This window comes from Rhinatrema bivittatum, chromosome 7 (assembly GCF_901001135.1).
Source record: "Rhinatrema bivittatum chromosome 7, aRhiBiv1.1, whole genome shotgun sequence".
Taxonomy (NCBI): domain Eukaryota; kingdom Metazoa; phylum Chordata; class Amphibia; order Gymnophiona; family Rhinatrematidae; genus Rhinatrema; species Rhinatrema bivittatum.
In genome coordinates this window covers 300163060-300184787 of record NC_042621.1, presented here as the reverse complement: position 1 = coordinate 300184787, position 21728 = coordinate 300163060, and the positions used below count along the sequence as shown (strand labels likewise).

At 42.8% G+C, this 21728-nt stretch overlaps 1 protein-coding gene across 1 annotated transcript in view; it reads left to right on the top strand.

Annotated features, from left to right (window-relative positions):
* Positions 1–21728, top strand: part of GFRA1 (GDNF family receptor alpha 1) — a 349872-nt gene that overhangs the window by 188857 nt on the left and 139287 nt on the right. The window contains exon 4 of the mRNA XM_029610475.1: positions 15303–15642. Coding sequence (XP_029466335.1) covers positions 15303–15642 — 340 coding nt within the window. The remainder of the gene's footprint in view (positions 1–15302; positions 15643–21728) is intronic.

The following is a 21728-nucleotide window of genomic DNA, read 5'->3' as shown; positions in this document are numbered from 1 at the left end:
GTTTATTTTCATGCATAAAATATACGCACAAGTATATTTAAAATAGATGGGTAAAGTCTGTGCATTCAATCCATTTATATGCATGGTTTCACTGCATTGAATAGATTCACACATATGCCTACCTATGCACGTATGTTGCTTGGTAGAATGACTCATATTTTATAAAACACGTATATATCATATGCACATATAAAATACTTATAGCAAATAAGCGCATGGCCACATACACGCGTACATGCTGTTGCACGCAGTTATCTTCTCTGTGCGGAAGTTACAGTTTCACCCCAGCTCCTTTCCTCGGTGAGTGGAAAAGTAGACACAAAACTTAGGGTTCTTTTATGTGCACTGAGCCCAGGTGAATTTCAAGACAGCCATTTATGTGCATAAGAATGGGTCTTGTGCATCTACATGGCTTTGGAAATGACCCCTAAAATAAACACTTTCTTGACTGCTAAAAAGCATGAATGGACTTGGACATATGTGAGCAGCAGAGTGGCCAAGCACACTCACATTTTCCTACTGATTAGCACATGTATGACTACGTATGCATGATTTTTTCAATCTTTCTTCCGTAAAAAATACAAAATGGTCTGTCTGTGTTAGGAATATATTGCAGCAATTCATGTAGATCACGCTACAGAATACATGGCATTTAAATATGTTGATCATTAACTGACAAGCTACTTAAGAAATCTATATTGCTTTTAGTAATTGGTGATAATATATCTAGAAAAATCCATGCACACATCATACATATTGCGGTTTACACTTGCTGCACTCAGAGATTTTTGCTAGGGCTAAATAATTTTAGATATGTAGGCTAAAGAAGACAAGGTCAGGGTGGACCTAATAGCTGTGTTCAGATATACCACGGAGGGAGAATCTACAACCAGCAGATTCAATGCAGATTGTAGAAAGTACTTTTCCACTCAGCGCACTGTCAAGCGGCGGAATCTGTTGCCAGAGGATGTGGTCAAGGCAATTAACAGAGCAGCATTTAAAAGAGGTTTGGACAAGTTCCTGGAGTAAAACTCCAGGAACTGGGAGTAACAGAAATTAGGGCTATTTTATGGGATCTGCCAGGTACCTGTGACCTGGATTGGCCTCTGTTGGAGACAGGATGCTGGGCTTGATGGACCTTGGTCTGACCCAGCAGGGCAATTCTTACGTTCTTGTATACATCATTAGGGGATTTTACGATCAGATGTGACTGGGATAATATGGGTAAAGTGGATCATGGCTGAAGATGGAGCTGGGGAGGATCAGCTAGAGTCCAGGGGTTCTCAACCCAGTGCTTGGGAAGTCAGGATTTCAAGATATCCACAATAAATATGCATGAGATAGATTTGCATACAGTGTACGTAATGCACGCAGATCTATCTCACGTGTATTCATTGTGGATTTCCTGAAAACCTGACTGGCTTTGTGAGTCCTGAACACGGGGTTGAGAACCACTTTGAGGTTCTTTCTAGCTGGCCTTTTTCTATGACTTTTATAAACCTGTGGAGGGTTTATTGGTACAGAGAGAGGCATAACGAGGAGCGTCTTGTGCTTCTGCCATCTGGATTCAAAGACCAAGTTAAGTGAAACAAGATTTTTCTAATTGACCAATGGAAGATTTATACCAAGAAATTATAATGAGCTGGAGAACAAGTTTTAAAAAAGGCAGTTTGCTAGTAGCTGAAGGCATTAAATAGTAGTGGAATGACAAAACAAAAATGAGGTGTCTGCCTATTCCATATGTCTGATTTACTTTTCCATCAATGTTCTCCCTATCACTACACTATTGTACCTTCAGGTCTAGGGCAGAAGCCTTTAATTTAGGATCACGGCAAAAGATTACTTTCCGTGTGATTCTTTCCAGCTTGCTTAATAGAATAAACCAGATCTGCTGCCCTGAACAATGTGTTGTCTAAGAACTGGAAGAAACAAAGGTGGGGAAGGTTGAAGAGGTTAATTAAAACTGTAACGATCCTCTATGCTGAGACAGCACAGTTCATCATTTCCCAGCACTTACAAACTCTCCTTTACAATGGACCTCTTATTTTAAAGCCTCTGCCATGCTCGTTAATTGTATTTAGCTCCAGCGAGGATGCTGGGGCCTTTTCTGATTACTTGGAGGACTTGTATATGAAATATTAGGAAGAAGCTGCCTATTTCTAGCCTTACCCAATGTATTCCCCGGGGAGCCTTGCTTACAACTTAATGCTTGGTGTGGTGCTAGCTCTGAAAAGAATAGGCAGTAGAAACTCATCATTATGTAATGCAATAGCTTCAAAACCATGTGTATTATCAACAAATGCAATCCTCCAGAGCCAGCAACTGCACAGAAAAATTCATTTTTGCCATGTCAACTGGAAAAGGGAAAAAGAAGCTTCGGGGATCAGTTTACAAGAGTCATGACCTTGGGATATCTGGAAGGGAGGGGTTGCTATTCCCAGTTTTTTTGGGGGGGGAGGGGATTAAGTAAAAAAGAACATGGACTGCAGTGCTAGAGCAGCATCTGGCAGTGCCTTTTCCCCATCGTTGTGTATTTCTATTTTGGCTTAGCAGCACTTCTGAGAGAGGCCAGGCCTTTCTAAGGAAGACAGTGGTTATGTTAACATCGTCATTAATCAAGTGTGTGCAGGAGAGGAAATAAGTTGTGACTTGAATTCTACGGTAATAAAATAAATGCTCACATGTACACTGCAAATTGGCAAGGTTTCAGAAACAACAGGATCTTCTTATATCTTTTTTTTTTTTCTTGCTCATCCTCTGCAAGGCCTCTTTCCTCGCTTCCCATCTGGCTCTTCTCAACCAGCCTTCATTTTTAGGCTGCAGCCTCTTCATCTGTTTTCCCACTTCGTTTCCCTCACCAGGGCACGTACTGAAGAGACCTTGAGGTTGTAGAACGTTGCTGTTCTTTGAATGACCTCTAGGAGGCGCAGTATAAACAACACCTTCCTGGCTCGGGTATGCTGCGTCAGACATAGCCTGTGCCCCCTTGCTGATGTCTGTGCCTGCGATGGCGGGGCTAGATGACAAGATGGTTAAACATGGAGAGGAGAAGTGATAGTTGCACATGAAGGCTGATACTACCATTGTCCGAGTAGGAAGTGGTTCTGATTGAGATGGAAGCCCAAAGCAGCAGAGGAAGCTGCCCATCTTTGAGGCCTTGGTAAGAGTGCAGCAGTGGCTGGTCATGAAGCATGGTATATTGGTCAGTTGGAAGTAGCGTATAGACTGTTGACTCTCTGCCAGTCAAATTCCTGAACCTAGGGACTGGAGCAGACAATAGAACAGCCAGCAGCAATATCTAAATATGATCATCTAAACCCAGATAGTGCTTATGTGAGATGGGTATATCAGGATTAAAAGTTGGTGGAACATGGCAGCTACCAGTGGAGCAGAGGCCCTCCATTTCCCCTGAAGATACAATCACAGAAGGGAAAGACATCCACTGGCCCCATATTTTCAGATTTCAAAAGCTGAGAAACACAGTTACAGTAAATGTGATGAAAAGGGACTGTAGGGAGTCTCCTAGATAGAGTTTTTTATTATAGAAAATAACAGTATAAATTCTGACGGGAATGCTGATATTGGTTTAGTTAGGATAAACAAATTATGCAATTCATTATTACAAAACAGTAAATAAATATAGAAAATATATAGCAAATGTGGATAGCATAGATGAAAATGTAAGATGGGGGCCGAAGCGAGATGGCGGGAGCAGTAAACCATAATGTTCGGGCCCTGCATCCATGAAGTTCCCTGGCCTTAGAGGGAAGATAAGGAAGAAGACCTACCCTGCTGACCCAGCTATTTTCCAGGGCACAGGCCTGATCAATTCCTTCCTCCTGCAATCGGCACAACGTGACTGTGTTGGGAGTGCATGCTTGCAGTGGCAAGAAGAATAAGTGGAGCATGGGGTCCAGCAAACCAATGTCTCTGAGTCTGGAGGGGAGATTTATCCCACTGCCGCCCAACAGCGCAGGTTCTTTGCAGCTCTGCAGGCCTCAACACAGGATGATGACATCAGGCACTGACAGTCTGACGTGCAGGAAACATGAGCTCGTGTTACAACATCCAGATCTCCACTGCAGTCAGTTGGAGGGGGCTGGAGTGGTTGCAGCTTTGCTGGATCTCTGTGACCCTGTGGACTTTCACAAGTACTGCCTTTAGTCTCCATTCTGGTTCCAGTCAGGTTTACCGCGGTTCCTAGCCCAGGAGCCCTCGGTTCAGTCTCACTCCAGGAGATCTGGTCTATAGTTGCCAGAATGGAAGCTTCGTTGACCAGGTGTATTAATAAACTGTGATACTTTTTGAGTGATACTCTTATGAAATTGCAATTTCAAGATTCTGAATTGTCTCCATGTGATAGACGTCTGCAGGGGGGTGAGAAGAAGCTGACAGCCCCTGAGTCTGTTGATATGACTCTAATTAAGGACAACCAGAACTTGCGACATAAAATAGAACTGTTAGAAAAGTCTATTACAAAATTTCATTTTCAGTTTGTTAGTTTTCCTGAGTCTTCTAGGAGTTCACCTATTGACATGCTAATTCATATTTGGTTGAGGTTTTGAAATTTTCTGTGGAGGTGCTGCCTCTTACTGTGGGAGTCCAGTGCCTGCTATCGCCCTTCAAGATGTTGGAGCTGGAGGTGACCCAGAGCAAGAAATGAGCATCAGCCTCAGGGGGAGATGGCGGCAAGGGCTGCATTTAATGCTTTTTGTGCTTTGAAGCCAGACAGGAGCTGGATTTGAATTTTGAAACTTCTTTTCCCATCATAAAGATGCTTTGTTCTAGAGTTAGAAGATCTGGGTTTCCCCTGATGTTTGTCAGAGTATTTGAGCTAAGAGACGAGTGTTCCTGGCCTTTTGCTGCAGGGCTGTTCTGTGGAGAGCGGACTTCTCTTTCAAGTTTCCTTTGAAATGTATAATTAAGTATCAAGGGGCACAGTTTGTTTCTCATGACCCTTCTCAGTTGGGCAAGTTCTTGGAAGACCATGAAAGCTCAGCCCTGGAAGCGTGAACTCTTAGCAGCAGTTGGGTCTCATCTGTAGATAATATTGTTCTGCTGTCATACACCGGCTAATTTGGCCGGGTTTATTATTATTTCTTAATATACCTGTTTGCTTGTTCTCTCCCCCGTCCTTTTTCTTTATTGTTCGGTACCTAATGTATTATATGCCTGATAGATTTCCTTTTCCATTTCCCATTGTTTCCTTCTTCTGGATGGCTGTGGTAGAGAGGAAGCGTTTCTCTTTGTTTACAATGAATATGCTGTTAGGCTTGGTATTTCTTTGCAAGATGTTGCACTCTTGATGGTATGTTTAAAATCAAACTTGAAAAGAAAAGAAAAACAATGCAAGGTGTAAATCTGAAAACCTTCAGGAGGGTCTGAGGCTGCCCCTGGTCCAGTGAGTTTAAAGATGTGGGCAGGCAGCACTTTGTCACACCCCATGGCAGATTGAAGGGTTAAAATTAATCTGTAAAACCGCAATATTCAAAGCCATTTACGCTGGTAAATAGCAATTCACACATGTAAATTAACCATCTGAAAATTGCCAAATTTCAAGGAGGCATTCCTGGGGCCTTGTTTAGGGGAAGAAACTAACGTGCAGAGATCACATTTACAATTCTGCATGCGTACTTTTCCCCGCACAAAAAGCAAATGCAGATATACCACAGCAAGTATGCATGGACTTGCGCTTCGAAAATTGGTGCAAAGTCCACAGATTAAGAGTGCCTGCAGACTTTGACCCAATGTGGACAGTTTGAAAATTGTCCCTTAAATGTTAAGCTGAGCAAGATAAATAATACACTATTGTCATTTTGAAGGTTTGGAATTAAATAATTTGAGCAGCTCCTCGATAGAGACAGCCTGTTGTACAACCAGAGCCTAATTATCTGTGATTGAATACAGAGCAAGAACTGCATTAGAGTAATGCAGGACAATATGAACAATGACTGTAACGTCGCTCAATACATGTCTAAATACTTGAAAGATCAATATGTTGATCATTCAGACAATAGGCCTGACTTACTAAGGGTACTTTTCCCGGTCTTTGTCCAATATCTTTGCATGAGATAATATGACAGAAATACAAGAGGCCATGATTTGAATCTACAAGAAAGGAGATTTAATTAGTTTTAAGACACAACTGTTTTATTGTTAAGGCAATTATATGATGGAACACTAGGGTTGTGTAGGTGGCGCATTTGAATCTCCCTGTGATTTAGTTGATGTAGGAAGAGTTAAAGAACATGGTGATCCTTTACAGAATTGGGAAGGTAAGTTTACTGAAGGTGGCTGGCTGGTAAATCTTTATTCTGTGTACAAACAGTAGAGCCACTGACTTTGGTGCAGTGGATGTCCAGCGGTGCAACATTCACACAACACATTGAAGCATACCAAGGCATCCAAAGTGTCCAATCACTCTACTGCATAAATGTCATCAACACATCCACCTCAGACTTGGATTTATCAAGCTGCTTTACCAACACATCTGTACACAGCCCATCCTAGATCTGCGAGAGAAGGCGTCAGATTTCTCCTGCTGCCGCCAATAATCAGGGCATTCACCCTGCCTCAACAAGTTGCGGAAAGACTTCACCTGGAGGCTGCAGAACCAGTGACCTATATAGTACTGCTCACTTCTAACAGGTGCCTATCCTGGTTTTGGAAGAGGATATCCCACCACCTACACCAAGTCAGAGTACACATCAGTTGCTGAGGACTTTCTTTACCTCTCTGATCTAGGAGATGGAAGGAAAATTCCAGGCCCTCCTTTCTACTACCACTATGACAATACCACAGACTGGAGTCCCAGTATCACCTATAGAGATGAACTCAACAGAACTGTTGCTCAGAGGTTTTTCATCATCCATTGATGTGGATTCCAGCAGATCAGAAGTGTTAGAACAGGCCTCTCCTCCTCCAAGTCAGAAGCCCCTCCCAGTTCCCTTTCCTTACTAGAGTCCTGGGAAAGCGACCCAATACCTTTAGGCTTGGATGAAGACTTTACCAGCATAACCTCCAGCCCTCTTCCAGATCCTCTGGACCACACCTCACCACAAGAAGATATTTTCTAGTCTAAGTTTGTGGAAAAGATGGGTACTGTGAGCTCCTTGGGCTTCTTCAAATACTGGACACTCCAGCCGAACCAGTAGCCCTTCCAGTTCACAACATATTTAATGTTTTGCAGATGTGAATGTGGGAAACTCCCATTCTGTCACATCTACAGCTAGAAATTGAACTTCAGGATTTGATGTCATCGAACTGACTCACCAGTCTATAAGTAGTTGAATATGCTATGAAGAAAGTGAAAAAATATAAACTAAAACTAAAAGAAGACACTGATTCACTCAAATTCTCCCCTTGGAAAATGCCATAAACTTCTAAATAACTTTGGCAAAAACATTTTTCAGAGTGTAATGCTATCTCTTCATATTACCATCCACCAATACTACATGGTGCAGTGCATACATTCAAAAGTTGAAGGCTATCCTACCTGCCATGGAGCAAGTAATTACTATCCACCACCTACTCTGATCAATATATGAATCCTTTGATTCTATTTCACATACTTCAGCCGCCTTTATTGGGGCTAGTCAGGCAAGTTGCATCCATGAGGACTTCTTTAAAAAACTGGCAGACCTCCCCTGCTTAGGAGACAGTAATTTTGTTGATAAGCTCCATGAGATGGTCGCTTAGATTAAGGACCAGAATGTGGTGATACTGTCGCTTTCAATGGCTTCTGAACAGCCCACCACAGCTCAAAGCTCTACTAGCTTGGAGAGATGACTGCGTTTGGTGCCACCAGATGATGTCACCCACATGTAATGGTTAATTCATCCTGCTATTTATGGAAAACAAATTTATGATAAGCAAACTTGCTCTCAGTTTTGATGTCATTGCATAGTCTTAAATGTGCTATTTGCTAACTTCATGTCATGCCCCCATGTCCTTCTATTATTTGAAAGGGTAAATAACCGATTCATATCTACTCGTTCAAGACCTCTCATGATCTTAAAGACCTCTATCATATCCCCCCTCAGCCATCTCTTCTCCAAGCTGAAGCGTCCTAACCTCTTCAGTCTTTCCTCATAGGGGAGCTGTTCCATCCCCTTTATCATTTTGGTTGCCCTTCTCTGTACCTTCTCCAGTGCAACTATATCTTTTTTGAGATACAGTGACCAGAATTGTACCTAGTACTCAAGGTGTGGTCTCACCATGGAGCGATACAGAGACATTATGACAATTTCTGTTTTATTCACCATTCCCTTCCTAATAATTCCTAACATTCTATTTGCTTTTTGAACTGCCGCAGCACTCTGGACCGACAATTTCAATGTATTATCCATTATGATGCCTGGAACTTTTTCCTGGGTGGTAGCACCTAATATGAAATGTAACATTGTGTAACTTCAGCATGGGTTATTTTTCCCTATATGCAACACCTTGCACTGGTCCACATTAAATTTTATCTGCCATTTGGATGCCCAATCTTTCAGTCTTCCAAGGTCCTCCTGTAATGTATCACAATCCGCTTGTGATTTAACTAATCTGAAAAATTTTGTATCATCCGCAAATTTGATAACCTCACTCGTCGTATTCTTTTCCAGATCATTTATATATATATTGAAAAGCATCGGTCCAAGTACAGATCCCTGAGGCACTCCACTGTTTACCCTTTTCCACTGAGAAAATTGACCATTTAATCCTACTCTCTGTTTCCTGTCTTTTAACCAGTTTGTAATCCACGAAAGGACATCGCTTCCTATCCCATGACTTTTTAGGTTTCTTAGAAGCCTCTCATGAGGGACTTTGTCAAACGCCTTCTGAAAATCCAAATACACTACATCTACCAGTTCACCTTTATCCACATGTTTATTAACCCCTTCAAAAAATGAAGCAGATTTGTAAGGCAAGACCTACCTTGAGTAAATCCATACTGACTGTGTTCCATTAAACCATGTCTTTCTATATGCTCTGTGATTTTGATCTTTAGAATATTTTCCACTATTCTTCCCGGCACTGAAGTCAGGCTCACTAGTCTATAGTTTCCAGAATCGCCCCTGGAGTCCTTTTTAAATATTGGGGTTACATTAGCCACCCTCTAGTCTTCAGGTACAATGGATGATTTTAATGATAGGTTGCAAATTTTAACTAATAGATCTGAAATTTCATTTTTTAGTTCATTCAGAACCCTGGATGCATGCCATCCAGTCCAGGTGATTTGCTACTCTTTAGTTTGTCAATCTGGCCTACTACATCTTCCAGGTTCACGGTGATTTTGTTCAATTCGTCTGACTCATCATCCCTGAAAACCATCTCCGGAACTGGTATCTCCTCAATATCCTCATATTGGAAGCAAAGAATTCATTTAGTCTGTTTCCAGTGGCCTTATCTTCCCTAAGAGCCCCTTTAACCCCTCGGTCATCAAATGGTCCAACCAACTCCCTCACAGGTTTCTTGCTTCGGATATATTTTTAAAAGTTTTTATTATGAGTTTTTGCCTCTATGGCCAACTACATTTCAAATTCTCTCTTCGCCTGTCTTATCAATGTTGTACACTTAACTTGTCAATGCTTATGTTTTATCCTATTTTCTTCAGATGGATCCTTCTTCCAATTTTTGAAGGATGTTTTTTTGGCTAAAATAGCCTCTTTCACCTCACCTTTTAACCATGATGGTAATTGTTTTGCCTTCCTTCCGCCTTTCTTAATGTGTGGAATACATATGGACTGCACCTCTAGGATTGTATTTTTAAACAATGTCCATGCCTGTTGAACACTTTTAACCTTTGTATCTGCACCTTTCAGTTTTTTTCTGTTTTCCTCATTTTATCAAAGTTTCCCTTTTGAAAGTTTAGTGTTAGAGCTGCAGATTTACTTATTGTCCCCCTTCCAGTTATTAGTTTAAATTTGATCATGTTATGATCACTGTTATGATCACTGTTGCCATGTGATCTTATTTTGGAACGACAGTATATAAAACGCCTAAATAAATAAATAAATTTCTGCTTACTCTATAAATGCTCGTGTTACTTCTGTTTTGATCACCTTAAACTGACGTATTAAATGTAAGGTTCGCACACTAGTTTTCATATCTGTTCATGTCTTATTGCTGCATTGTTTTCCTGAGTTGCCTAGTTATTGCCCCTTTTGTAACTTATGATACTCCTCTAGACATCTCCTTATCATTCCCTCTCACAAGACGGATGTTGGGGCAATGATGACAACATTGAGATAAGTGTGGAGTTTGTTTTATGCTCTCTTGGTCGAGACGGTTGCTTACTAAGACTGTTCTGGTGGTGACCTCTGATACAGAAAAATTAAATGAAAAAGAATTTGGAGTTCCCGAGGTTCGGGTATAGTTTTTAAGAGGAATTAGCATAATAAAATAAAATAAAGTTGGACTTATGAGTAAAAGCAGTGTGTGATTTATATACACAATCCAAATATGCTCTGGTTCACAGACACGCTGCATATCCGTCCCACTATAATGCCATACGTAGCAACTATACACACTCCCTCTCCAAAACTTTTTCAACTCACAGCCACCAAACAACGCTCCCTCTCATTAGCTGGACCTTCCTTGTGGAACTCAATGCCTACCCAGCTACGCCTTGAGACCTGCACCAAGAAATTCAGACAGAAACTTAAGACTTGGCTATTCACACTCGCCTCTGCTTAACACCTGCACCGCTCCCCTTCTCTGCCCCACACACTCGCCCTCCCCCCCCCCCTCCTAGTCCTCTCCCACATATTTGCATTGAATGCACCGCTTATCCCCCTCCCCGCTTTATCCCCCCCTTCTCCTTTTCACCCCTCACCCCTCTGCTGTATATCTACTCCCATCCTCCTAATGCTGCCGCTCTTTGCCCCCTCTCCTCGCTCCCCCTTGTACATTGATTGTATACAATTTTGTTGTCATGTATATAATCTTGTTTTTTGTTGCATTTATTATCTGTTCAAAAATTCCTTTGTCTACCCCTATCCCTTCCCTCCTCCTCCCCCTAGTTCTCATATCAGTTACATTGTAAAGCCACTTTGGCTGAATTCTCGTTGTATGGAAACCGTCGTGATGTTTTTCTTAACGAATGTCGGTTTATAAAAAACTATAAATAAATAAATACACTGTGTACTTGGAGGTCCCACAAATAATAAATAGTAAAAAAGAGTAAGACTGGTGCATACAATCAATGGATTTAAATATTACTGGGTGACTTGTGGTTGTTTGAATTGTGATTATCTATATAAGCCCCCAGATTACTTTAAGGATTGGGCGGAGTTGGTGCACATAGAGTATACATGGTCCCAAACATGTGTGACCAAGATTTATATATGGATGAGTATCATGTGTGCTGCAACTGTGTACCCACGGAAAAGCTGAGATTGCTCACGGCTCTATTACATCATGCAGATAAGGCACACTACTTCACATAGGCCATGACAAGCACTAACCAGGGTCAAAGGCTGCTAGCATGACCAAGAGCGAAGGGCTATGCTAGCATGGAGAATAGATAACACCGTGGAGGGACCTTTCGCACAACAGATCTCCTCCCCACTTCAGGTTTTATTCTCTATCAGGGTAAACTGTGTATGGGAGGTAGTAACCATAGGCTGGATCAAGGCTGTTTTGGAAATGAGCTTCCACTTTCACAGCAAATTTCTCTCTGATTGATTTAGAGGACTTGAGAAAATTAGTATCATAAAGCAGCAGAGATTTTTTTTAACGCTTTGGAAATCTTATAAAACAGCATGCTAGAGTATTCCTGTAAATAGCCTTTTTCGGCAAGAACATAAAACCTAATGAATATCTTTTTAGCACCTACTGTAAAATAGCCACTGTGACTTTGAGTATATGTATTTATGTCTGAATGACACAGATCTGGAATTTTTCCTCTTCTCTCAAGACCTAACAGCTTCCCTCAAGATGTTGGGGACTGTTTCTTCTTTGACCAGATATTGAAATGGAGTCCCCACACTGCTGAACACTGATCCTATGATAGGGACAGGATAAACCTGTAGGTCCCTAAAAAATAACTCAGTCCATACCAAGTGCTGAGTTCTTAAACAAAACAGTTTACTTAAGGCAAAAATATAAGTCCAGCAGAATACAGAAGCAAAAATACATAAATAGCAGATCCATCCATTCCCCAAACTGCAGAAATCAGAAAAGCCTCTTAGATGGTCTACGAATCTTCCAATGCCTTGAACTGACCCACAGCAAGAAAGTGGATCCTCCCTTTCTCCCCAGATCCACTCTCAGAATTTTAGGAATGATTGTCCCACAGTAACAAACTAGGGAGGGGGTGTGTGTTGGAGAACGGGTTTGTGCTTACACACCTTGAGGTCGGTATTAGGCACAACTTAGCTAAATAAGTTCGAAGTCATTTGGCTAAGGAGCAGCATCTGAATATCTGGCTGCATTCAACTGCTGATACTTAGCTGGTTAATTATTTATTCATCAAAATAGTTATCCCTCTAAGTGGTGGGTGGAATGGGGCATTCTGGGGTGTGGTTACTTCTCCTGCTAATTTAGCTGGATAAGTGATGTTCTTCATATTTATCCAGCTAAGTTAGCCGGATAAGTTAGACCTGCTATTGAGCAAGGTCTAAAGTTAGCCAGATAAACGTATCCAGCTAACTCGGAGTTATCCGGGTATATTCACCCGGGCAGCAGTACCATTGAATGTTTTGGCTAAGTTAGACGGATATGTCTAGCTGGCTAATTTTCTTAACTGGATAATTTTTGAATGTCTACTGCATCCTCTTGCATTTTCAAAGGCATTCACAGATTTTTCTAGAAAAAGCTATGTGCACACATAAGCAGGTACAAATATTCATATTTTCCCTTGGAAAATTGGTGTAAAGTCCACAGTTAATTGACTTTGAATCAATGTGGGCAATTATAAAATCGGCCCCATGTTGTCTCAGAGAAATCTTTATTGAGATACTCCCCAGTAATTTATTGAGATACTCCCCTATGGATTGCAAGAATCAGAGCCCTTGACCTGTACAGGTCAAGCGTAATGGAGCTTCTGCCCATCTTGGGTGGTCACATGGCTTTCTCAACCAGTTTAGCATTAAGAGCTCAGATGCAATATTGTAGCAGTTGTTGGCCAACAACATTTCTAGTCTAATTTAGAGTTTAGGTACAAAGTATTGTGCTTCTGCAGATAAAAGTAAGCATGTAATCATTAAGACAGTAATTAGTGAGTATGTACATTGCAATGAAGGCAGAACTGCATGCCCTGCAGAATACATTGTAATTATCTGATTTGCCATTTCTGGCATTTACAGAAGCTAAAATCTTTCCTCATCCCCTCTCCTTACCAGATGATTTCTGAACTTCCTTCATTTCAATTTGCTCTGTGTTCATTTACTTACCATAAGCACTGCTGTCACACTCATCCTTCTGGTTCTTTCCTCCCCACCTTCATTCAAGCCTTTTTTCAACTTTATCTTCTTAACAAACCCCCTCCCCCTCTTCCTGTCACCTCTCTCTCCCCCCCCCCCTCCAGTTTCTACCCTGTTTCTCTGCTGTTTCCAGTTGATATTCTGCCATTAACCTGAAAACAGCACAAGGCGGATTACAAAGAAAGATGCGACTTGCAGTATATATACAGAATAACCTGGGGCGGAGGGAGGGCACAAAGCATAAAACTGGGAATTCAGCGATTGAAAACTGGATAGATTTCATGGTACAGGGAGGATACTTAACAATAAGATAAACAGAAACGGCACATAAAGGCAGAGGATACCCAGTGGTAAGATGGGTGGGAATGCAGAGCTCGGGAAAAGGCTTGGCTGAATATCCAGGTTTTGACTTTTTTAGAAAGGAAAAGCAACGGAGATGTGTGCAATATTGATCTCAGCACATTATTATGCCCATACCCGGCTTCAGTAATAAGTCGCAAGGTGCACTGAAGGCATCCCCATAGAATAGAAGCCAGTGGCTAACCTTTCCTTTCCCTTCCATGCCCATACACCCTCAGCTTGGGATGGTAAATCGTTTATTCTTGTATTTGGGGGATATTCTTACATTCTGCAGTCTCCTTTTATTGTCCTGTGTGGAGATGAGGCCTATCTCACTGGGTTTCTTCTTTCCATGCTTTCCAATCAGAACTCCGTACAATATCCTGACTCACAATGCTGCTATCGAATCAGTAGCAGCAGGAGAGGGGGTGATCGTGTGGTTCAAGTTTCTGATTCAGGCATTGCTTAGAAATCTAGTCCTGACTCTGTTACTGATGCTTTACCTGGCGGCTTAAGGAAGTCACTTTGGTCTTCTGTGCCTCCATTTTCCCAAGTCTAACGCAACATAAATAATAACTGCTTAGACTAAAAGCAGATGAAAGGACTAGTGAACGAAATATTGTACCTTATTAGCAGCTTCCTATTATCATCATTGAGTTGTGACTATGAAGGTTGCCTTTCATGGCTTCCTGAGGACAGCATAAGCTGAGGTGGCCATTCTTGGCTTACCATCAATATTTTCTGTTTCTGTTGGTAGCCACCATCATTACCCGTGAAAATCAGTACCCAGGCAGATCACGCCAGCATGAAGATGGTCATTGGGTGGAGGGAAGAGAAAAATGTTTTGCACTGAAGAACAGAAACACTTTGGGCATATTTGTGACCTAAAGAAGCAGGAGCCTCCCTCCTACAGAGGGGGCAATGCTGCCTATCACGGGCTCTCTTCTCTTCTACCTGGCATGCGCTCCAGTTGTCCTCTCATGTTGCTGCTGCCAGCTGTCCATTCCCTTTAGTGTTGGCCTTTTCGCTAGGATCAAGTGTAGAGTCGAACGCATGCTTTGAGCCTTGAGCCCAGGAAGGTCCCTTCATGGCCTTTTGGCTGAGATTGAAAAACTCGAATATAGGGCGGGGGTTAATACCGTCCCACCTGACCCCTCTGGGGACATGATGACCATTTGCAAAGCTTGAGGATTATTCCATGAACAACAATAAAAGGAAGTAGGCTATCAGGCTAATTTTCTTGTCCCCATGGTCTCTTGAGGGCAAATAATATTCTAGTGACTGCATGAAGAGGCGTAAAAGTGCTTAACAGCATCCCTGGTCACCTGAATGGCAAGGTCTGAGGAGCTCCTGACTCTCCCGTTCTAACTGGCCATGGAGTGTGCAGGACAACAAACAGTTACCACGCCGGTTTCAGGGACTCTGCTTTCTCTGGACGTAATTTATTAGGGCAGTATAAAGCTGACATGTAAGGTTAAGGGGGAAAAAATCCTTAGTTACAGGCACAGGGTATTCATGATCCTTTTTTTTTTCTCCTTCCTTGTCTTACAGTGGAGCCAGCGGTCTCAAAGGGAAACAGTTGCTTGGACGCAGCAAAGGCCTGCAACCTGAATGACACCTGCAAGAAGTTCAGGTCAGGCTACATAACGCCCTGCACCAGCAGCATGACCAATGAGGTCTGCAACAAAAGGAAGTGCCACAAGGCTCTTCGCCAGTTCTTTGACAAGGTGCCCCCGAAGCACAGCTACGGGATGCTCTTCTGCTCCTGCCAGGACGTGGCTTGCTCCGAGAGGAGGCGGCAGACCATAGTTCCTGTCTGCTCCTACGACGACAGGGAGAAGCCGAACTGCTTGTTTCTGCAGGCTTCCTGCAAGACGAATTACATCTGCAGGTAAGAGGGCCCGGCGAGGTGATTCCTGGAGGGAGGGCAGCGGAGCCTTGCAGAGTAGGGGGGGGGGCCGCAATTGCCAGGATCCCCTTTCAGAACAGAAAAGGCGGTCGGGATAAATCCGACACCTTGAAACTGGCTAACGGAGCCCCAGTATCCGCTCCTGCATTTCTCATAAAGCGCAGAGAAGTCCTAGTGCCAGGGAAATAAAACCTGAAATCCTTGAGTCCCAAGCGTAACCAGAAGTTTGTTTCCTATTAAAGTCTGTCTGAGTCTGTTCCTGTCATGGCCTTGACAATGCAAGTTATGTTCCACAGTAATTCACACTTATTTCTGTGTCTGACATAGTATGAGATTAAAAAAGGAGGGCAAACGCATAAATGAAATAGTTGATGGTAGCGGTCCGACCTCTAAATGGCTCAAGATCTTGAGGGTGTCCGTATTATGAGCCAGCTTGTTTATTTTATTGTTGGCCCCGCAGTTTTCTTTTCCAGTCTAAACTGCCCTGTACTGGGGTTATTGGTGCCATGAGCTCCCTGGGGTCCCCCTCCCCCTGCTACATTTAACTCTCTCTCCCTCTCCAGCCATTGCCTGTGGCTCCTTCTGGAACCCAGCATATGTGCATCTCAAGCCCGTCCGCCAGGTACCACCACTGTGGGAGGGCAGAAACGTCAGCACCCAGAGGGTTGTGAGCGCTGCCTCCGCAGCCATGGGCCGGATTTATGTTTTGCGGAAAAAGTGCAAAAGCAGTTTGGTGGATCACATTAAATGCACGACTGTGAAATAGCACATGTTCGAGGATCTGATTTCCCACAACTTCGGAGCAAGCAAAGACTAGTGCAGAGAGCGCTGCAGGAGGTTTGGTAGATTGGTCCGAGGTGCTCCATTTTAAGGACGGTGCAAAGGTCTTAGACCTTTGCACCGTCGCACAAGCTTTTGCTTCCCTAATTTGCATGGAATCTTCCTGAAGTTTCAGAAAATTAAATACACGGGTAAGATTCCCTATTTCAAAAGCATACGTGCAAGCCCAGCTGACTTGTAAGCTTTTCTATGCTTCCGATTTTGGCCTATTTTTTGCCCAGAGCATAACCTTTAGGTTCTCTGTTTCAGGTTTGACGGTTTCTGTACAGGAACTCATTTGCTGAAGCGCTGTGTGCTGATTGTAGCTTTCCTATAAACTCCAGCCTGGATAACCTCCGTAAACAGGCCACATGTTCCTTTCCAGCATTTTTCACGGACTGTGAACTCAGTTTAATAGCTTTGCTTTGTGTTATTCTTCTACTGCCTTCAGAGTAACCGTTTCCGTATGCACAGTTTACCTCTAATAGCTCTTTTCAGGGGCGGCTGCAAGCAATCTGCTGTCTGAGGCAAGGAATGAGATCCGCACAGGTCAAATCAGTGAGAAGGCGGAAAGGTGGGGGAAGGGGGGGGGGGCATTTTGGTGATTTGAAATGCTGGGGAAGGGGGAGGCAGGGGTCAGGGGTCAGGGTCCCCAAAGGACTGGAAAACAGAGTGCCAGTGATAATATTTCTAGGAAGCTGGCAACCCTGCTGTGACCCTCCCAGGAATCCTCCCACCCTTCCCAGCATCTGCGCTCTGGGGAAGTGGGAGATGTGGCACACACTCTCAGGGCCAGGGGTAAGGTGGTATTGGGTGCCCTAAGCAAACCTTACAGCCGTGCGCCCATTCCTCCCTCACCAGAATCAATTAACAATTATGCATTTATAATAACAGATGTTACATGGAAAAGGACATAAAATGTACCGTCTTCTGAGGTGAAAATATCACAGCAGTTTTATTATATTTACATGCACTGCCATGGTACCAACCAGAAAACCCTGCAAAAAAAAAAGCAAGCATGACACTTGGAATCCATATGGCATTATGTCTATTGTAAAGCCTACTGGGTGTAAACTATGAGTAAACTGAATTACAATTACAATATAGTAAAGCTCTCATCCCAAAACAAGCCTAATTACCAGCACGCCAACAATAACAACCCTACCTATGAGAAGACAACAACTGCAAGTATTACACCAGGCCCTAAAACACCAGTCCACCTCTTCTTAGGAAAACAGAGCAAATCAGGCTGCCATAGATGCCTACACAGAAACTGCCTGCTAGCAGAATACCTCGCCTCGATCACACATGCAGAACACGGATGGACCCTCACCAAACACAAAACAAAGAGAACAATAAAACATTGATAGAAATGTGCAGACAAAAACTGAACTGGAAACCTTAAAAAGCCACATTTTGTATGCAGTGTAACAATGAAAAAAACAGAAATATCACCATTCCTCATAAAACATCAAACAAGAAAATCAGAAAATGCAAAACATCACTCCTAACAGTAAAACCATACTAATAAAGAGTATTTCAAAACAGCCGGCAAATAGAATAACAATCAATATTTACATTCATATAAACATTTAAACCCAATAAATATTTCAGAATAGAAAGGTATTGCAGCGAAGCACACAGGTTTGTAAGATAATCTCTAAGTTATATATATTGCTCTGGGGCACCTTGGAGGGGAAACACACACTTATTAGCATGGGAAAAGGGCTTGGGAGTAGTACTAAAGGATGATTTGGGGGATTTATGCTTTCTGACTATTGAAAAAAAGTTTGATTTCTCCTCTGTTTGTGAAAAATGGATATAAATCGCTGTTTAGATGGCATCTTATTCCAGAGCACCTGCACAAACTCTGTCCTTAAGTTCTCAATGAACGTTGGCGCTTATACAAGGGTGAAGGCACTCTGTATCCCATTTGATGGGGATGTCCCTTGGTCCAGAAATACTGGGATAGGATTCTTGAATGGATTCAAGATGTTGCTAATGTTACCATCCCCAAGGACTCCAGGGTTTTTTGTTTGGGCCTTCCAATTGAAAATATTACTAGAATTCTTCCATTATTTATTATTCAAATAATAATCGCAGCTAGGTTTGTGCTCGCTGTATGTTGGAAGCTACCTTTGGCTCCAGGAATGCTGGTGGTTAATAAACGATCAAGGTTTGTATATTACTTACAGACGTTGACCGTGACCAAGAATGAATAAGGTGCCTATATTTGAAGATATTGGTTGCCGTATATGCAGAGGCGAGAGTTGCATGATTAATATGTTATGCTAAGCATATCACCCTCATTTTCTTTTTATCTTATTTCATGTGGTCCTGGAGGATGAGGGGTGGAAGGGCAGGAAAGAGTTGGGTGGGATAATATGGTTACTGCAATGTTGTTGTGATCTTTTGTTGGTTGTTTGCAGATACTTTAATAAATATTCAGTTTAAAAAAATGTCAAAATAGACACATTAAATAACACCCAGTAATTAAAAATAAATCCCTTCTCTCCATATATGTGAATTTTAGATTTCCAGATCCTGAGATTGTTGTGGATTAGTTGGGTGGAGGGAGGCTGCAGACAGACTCTCTAACACACATATATTCATTCACACACACACACACACACGCTCACTTACTCACTCCCTCACACAATCTCTCACTCACAAACACATACTCTCTTCTCCCCCTCTGGAACGCACAAGCAACAGTAGCCTCCACCTTCAGCCCATGCAGCTGATGGGACTACGCCTCTTTCTTCTCAGGACTTAGGCCAACACTGCCCTTGCTCCTTTTATCTGGCCATGCGGGCCAACCCTGCTGCTGCTTTTTTTGGTCACAGCGATTGCGCCTCCTTCTTCCCAGTCATGCAGGCCCATGCAGCTGGGAAGAAAAAGGAGTAACAGTCCTGCCACTGTTGAGCCACCCCGAAAAGTGTGGTACTCTAGTGGCTGCTAGTCTTCCTAGTGCTTCTACTGGCCCCTACACTCTCTCCCCGCTCACATCCCATATACAGGCCGATTCAGTAAGAAACGTGGGAGAGCGGCCACTCTCCCAACACGCACCCAGCCGCCTCTCCTGGGCATGCGATCCTATATTTAAATGAGGGGGTCACACTAAAAGGAGGCGCTGGGGACGATTACATGTCCCTAGTGCCTCCTTGGCCCAGGAGAGATGGCTCTGTCAGCAGGTTCAGGAAACCGACGCTCAGTTTTACGAGCGTCGGTTTTCGAACCTGCTGACAGCCATCAATTAGAAAAATGGATGCCGTTAAAATTGAGTGTCCGTTCTCCTGACCGGACCAGCCAGCACATTTATTTATTTTTTAAATGTTTGGTTCCTCCGACTTTATATTGAAGGTGTACAGAAAAGCAGGATTTTCTGCTTTTTTGTACACTTTTTCGGGCTGCTCATAAATTGGACACACATTTTACTTTTGGTATCCTAAGCGACTAACTACTAATAGCCTCATCAACATGAATTTGCATGTGGTGAGCGCTATTAGTTTCCAGGGGGTTTGGCTGCGCGTTTTCAACTCGCTAAACCCCTCACAGTATAAGGGGTAATAGACGCACTTCGGAAACACGCAGCCAACCGCGTGTTAAGAAGTGCACCCAGCCAAGTGCCCTTTATGGAATCGGCCCGATAGTCTTGTCCCTCTCTGCTTTCTACCCTTTCCCTTCATGTGCCTCTTCCTCCTCCTTCACACCCCTTTCCCTTTCTTTCCCTTTCACTCAGTTATGGCCTTCTTTCTCACTCACTCCTTCCCTCTTGCTCACACGCTCTTCCCTCTCCTTTCACTCACTTACCCCTCTTCCCTTTTCTCTCCTCCCTTCTCACTCACTCCCTTTGTCTCTCCTCTCACTACATTCCACCCCCCCCCCCCCGCCACTGGGTCTACTTCCACACTCATTCACTTAACCTTTATCCAGTTTCCAGAGAAAAGCTATCCGGAATAGTATAAAAGCATCCATGGACTTTGCCATTTTGCAGTTGAGGTTCTGGGGGAAAAACTACCTGCGTATAATTTAAATTTATTCGGATGTCCTTTCCTCCCCACCCCAAACACATTCCCGAGAACACCCACTTTAACAGCAGCCAGTTATAGCCAAGGTACATTGGCTATAACTGGCTGCTTAATTTATTATTCTGAACTCTTAATGTGACATGGGATAAAATAAATAGATATGCATAACTGAAGATGTCAATAGCAGGGCAGAAGTTCAAACATCCCACTATTTAATGCAGATGTCACATCGTGTTGTTGTTGGTAAGCTATGAGATTCCTCAGATCTGTCCCTTAAAACATGGTAAGCACAGAACTCAGGAAATCACTAAAACACAATGCCAGACTACCGGAAGAGCAAAGCAATTAATATAATTCCAGTCTGATTCATGCCAAAATATAAATAAGCCATTAGTCAACCAAATACACAAACATCAGTGAATCCAAGTCAGAAATGGTCTTACATTTTATGGACTGTTTCTTTGGAGACAATTTTGCATGACTGAAATAAGCCTGTCACCTCATTGACCAGCTTCTCTCCACGTATTCAGGGCTCGAATTTAGATTTTGCAATATCTGTTGAGTGTTGCCCTTCCAACAGTGCTAGACACCTGGGATTGATACAGTTGATTCATATTTATGTAAAAGGAAAAAAGAAGGGAGTTGGTCTCCGAATTCAGCTAGGCTTGCCCCATGTTTCACTACCAAAGTTATTAAAACAATCTTCACCTTGTCCAATTCAGAATTCCACCAAGCGAATCTGCCTAGTACTGTGGGTACATATGATTTTAATATAGGGCTATGTTTCATTAAGATATTTTCTGGGATTTAGGTTTGGTGCACCCCAAGAGAAAGCTTGTATTGCCTTGATGGCTTTTATCCAGCACCCAAAGGAGCTTATCAGGGCTCCTGGCGGGGTCCTCTGGTGCTGCTGCAGCTCTCTGGTAGGGCCAGTGAGAAATAGAGAGCAATTGCCTGCTGCATGCTTAGAAAGAAGCAAATGTGATGTGACCCCCATTTCTCAGGGCACTCCCTGTTAAGGGCCAGGGGCAACCTTTCCTGTCCCCCACAGTTCTCTAGCTGCAAGATCTAAGGGGAATACCACACAGTCCACACACAATGGATGCTGTTACAAAACAGAAATATCTTTTACTGAAGATCAACAATATTTTGAGACATGATTGCAGTACAAAAATAGGGAAAATGTCATAATGCCTCTGTATCGCTCCATGGTGAGAC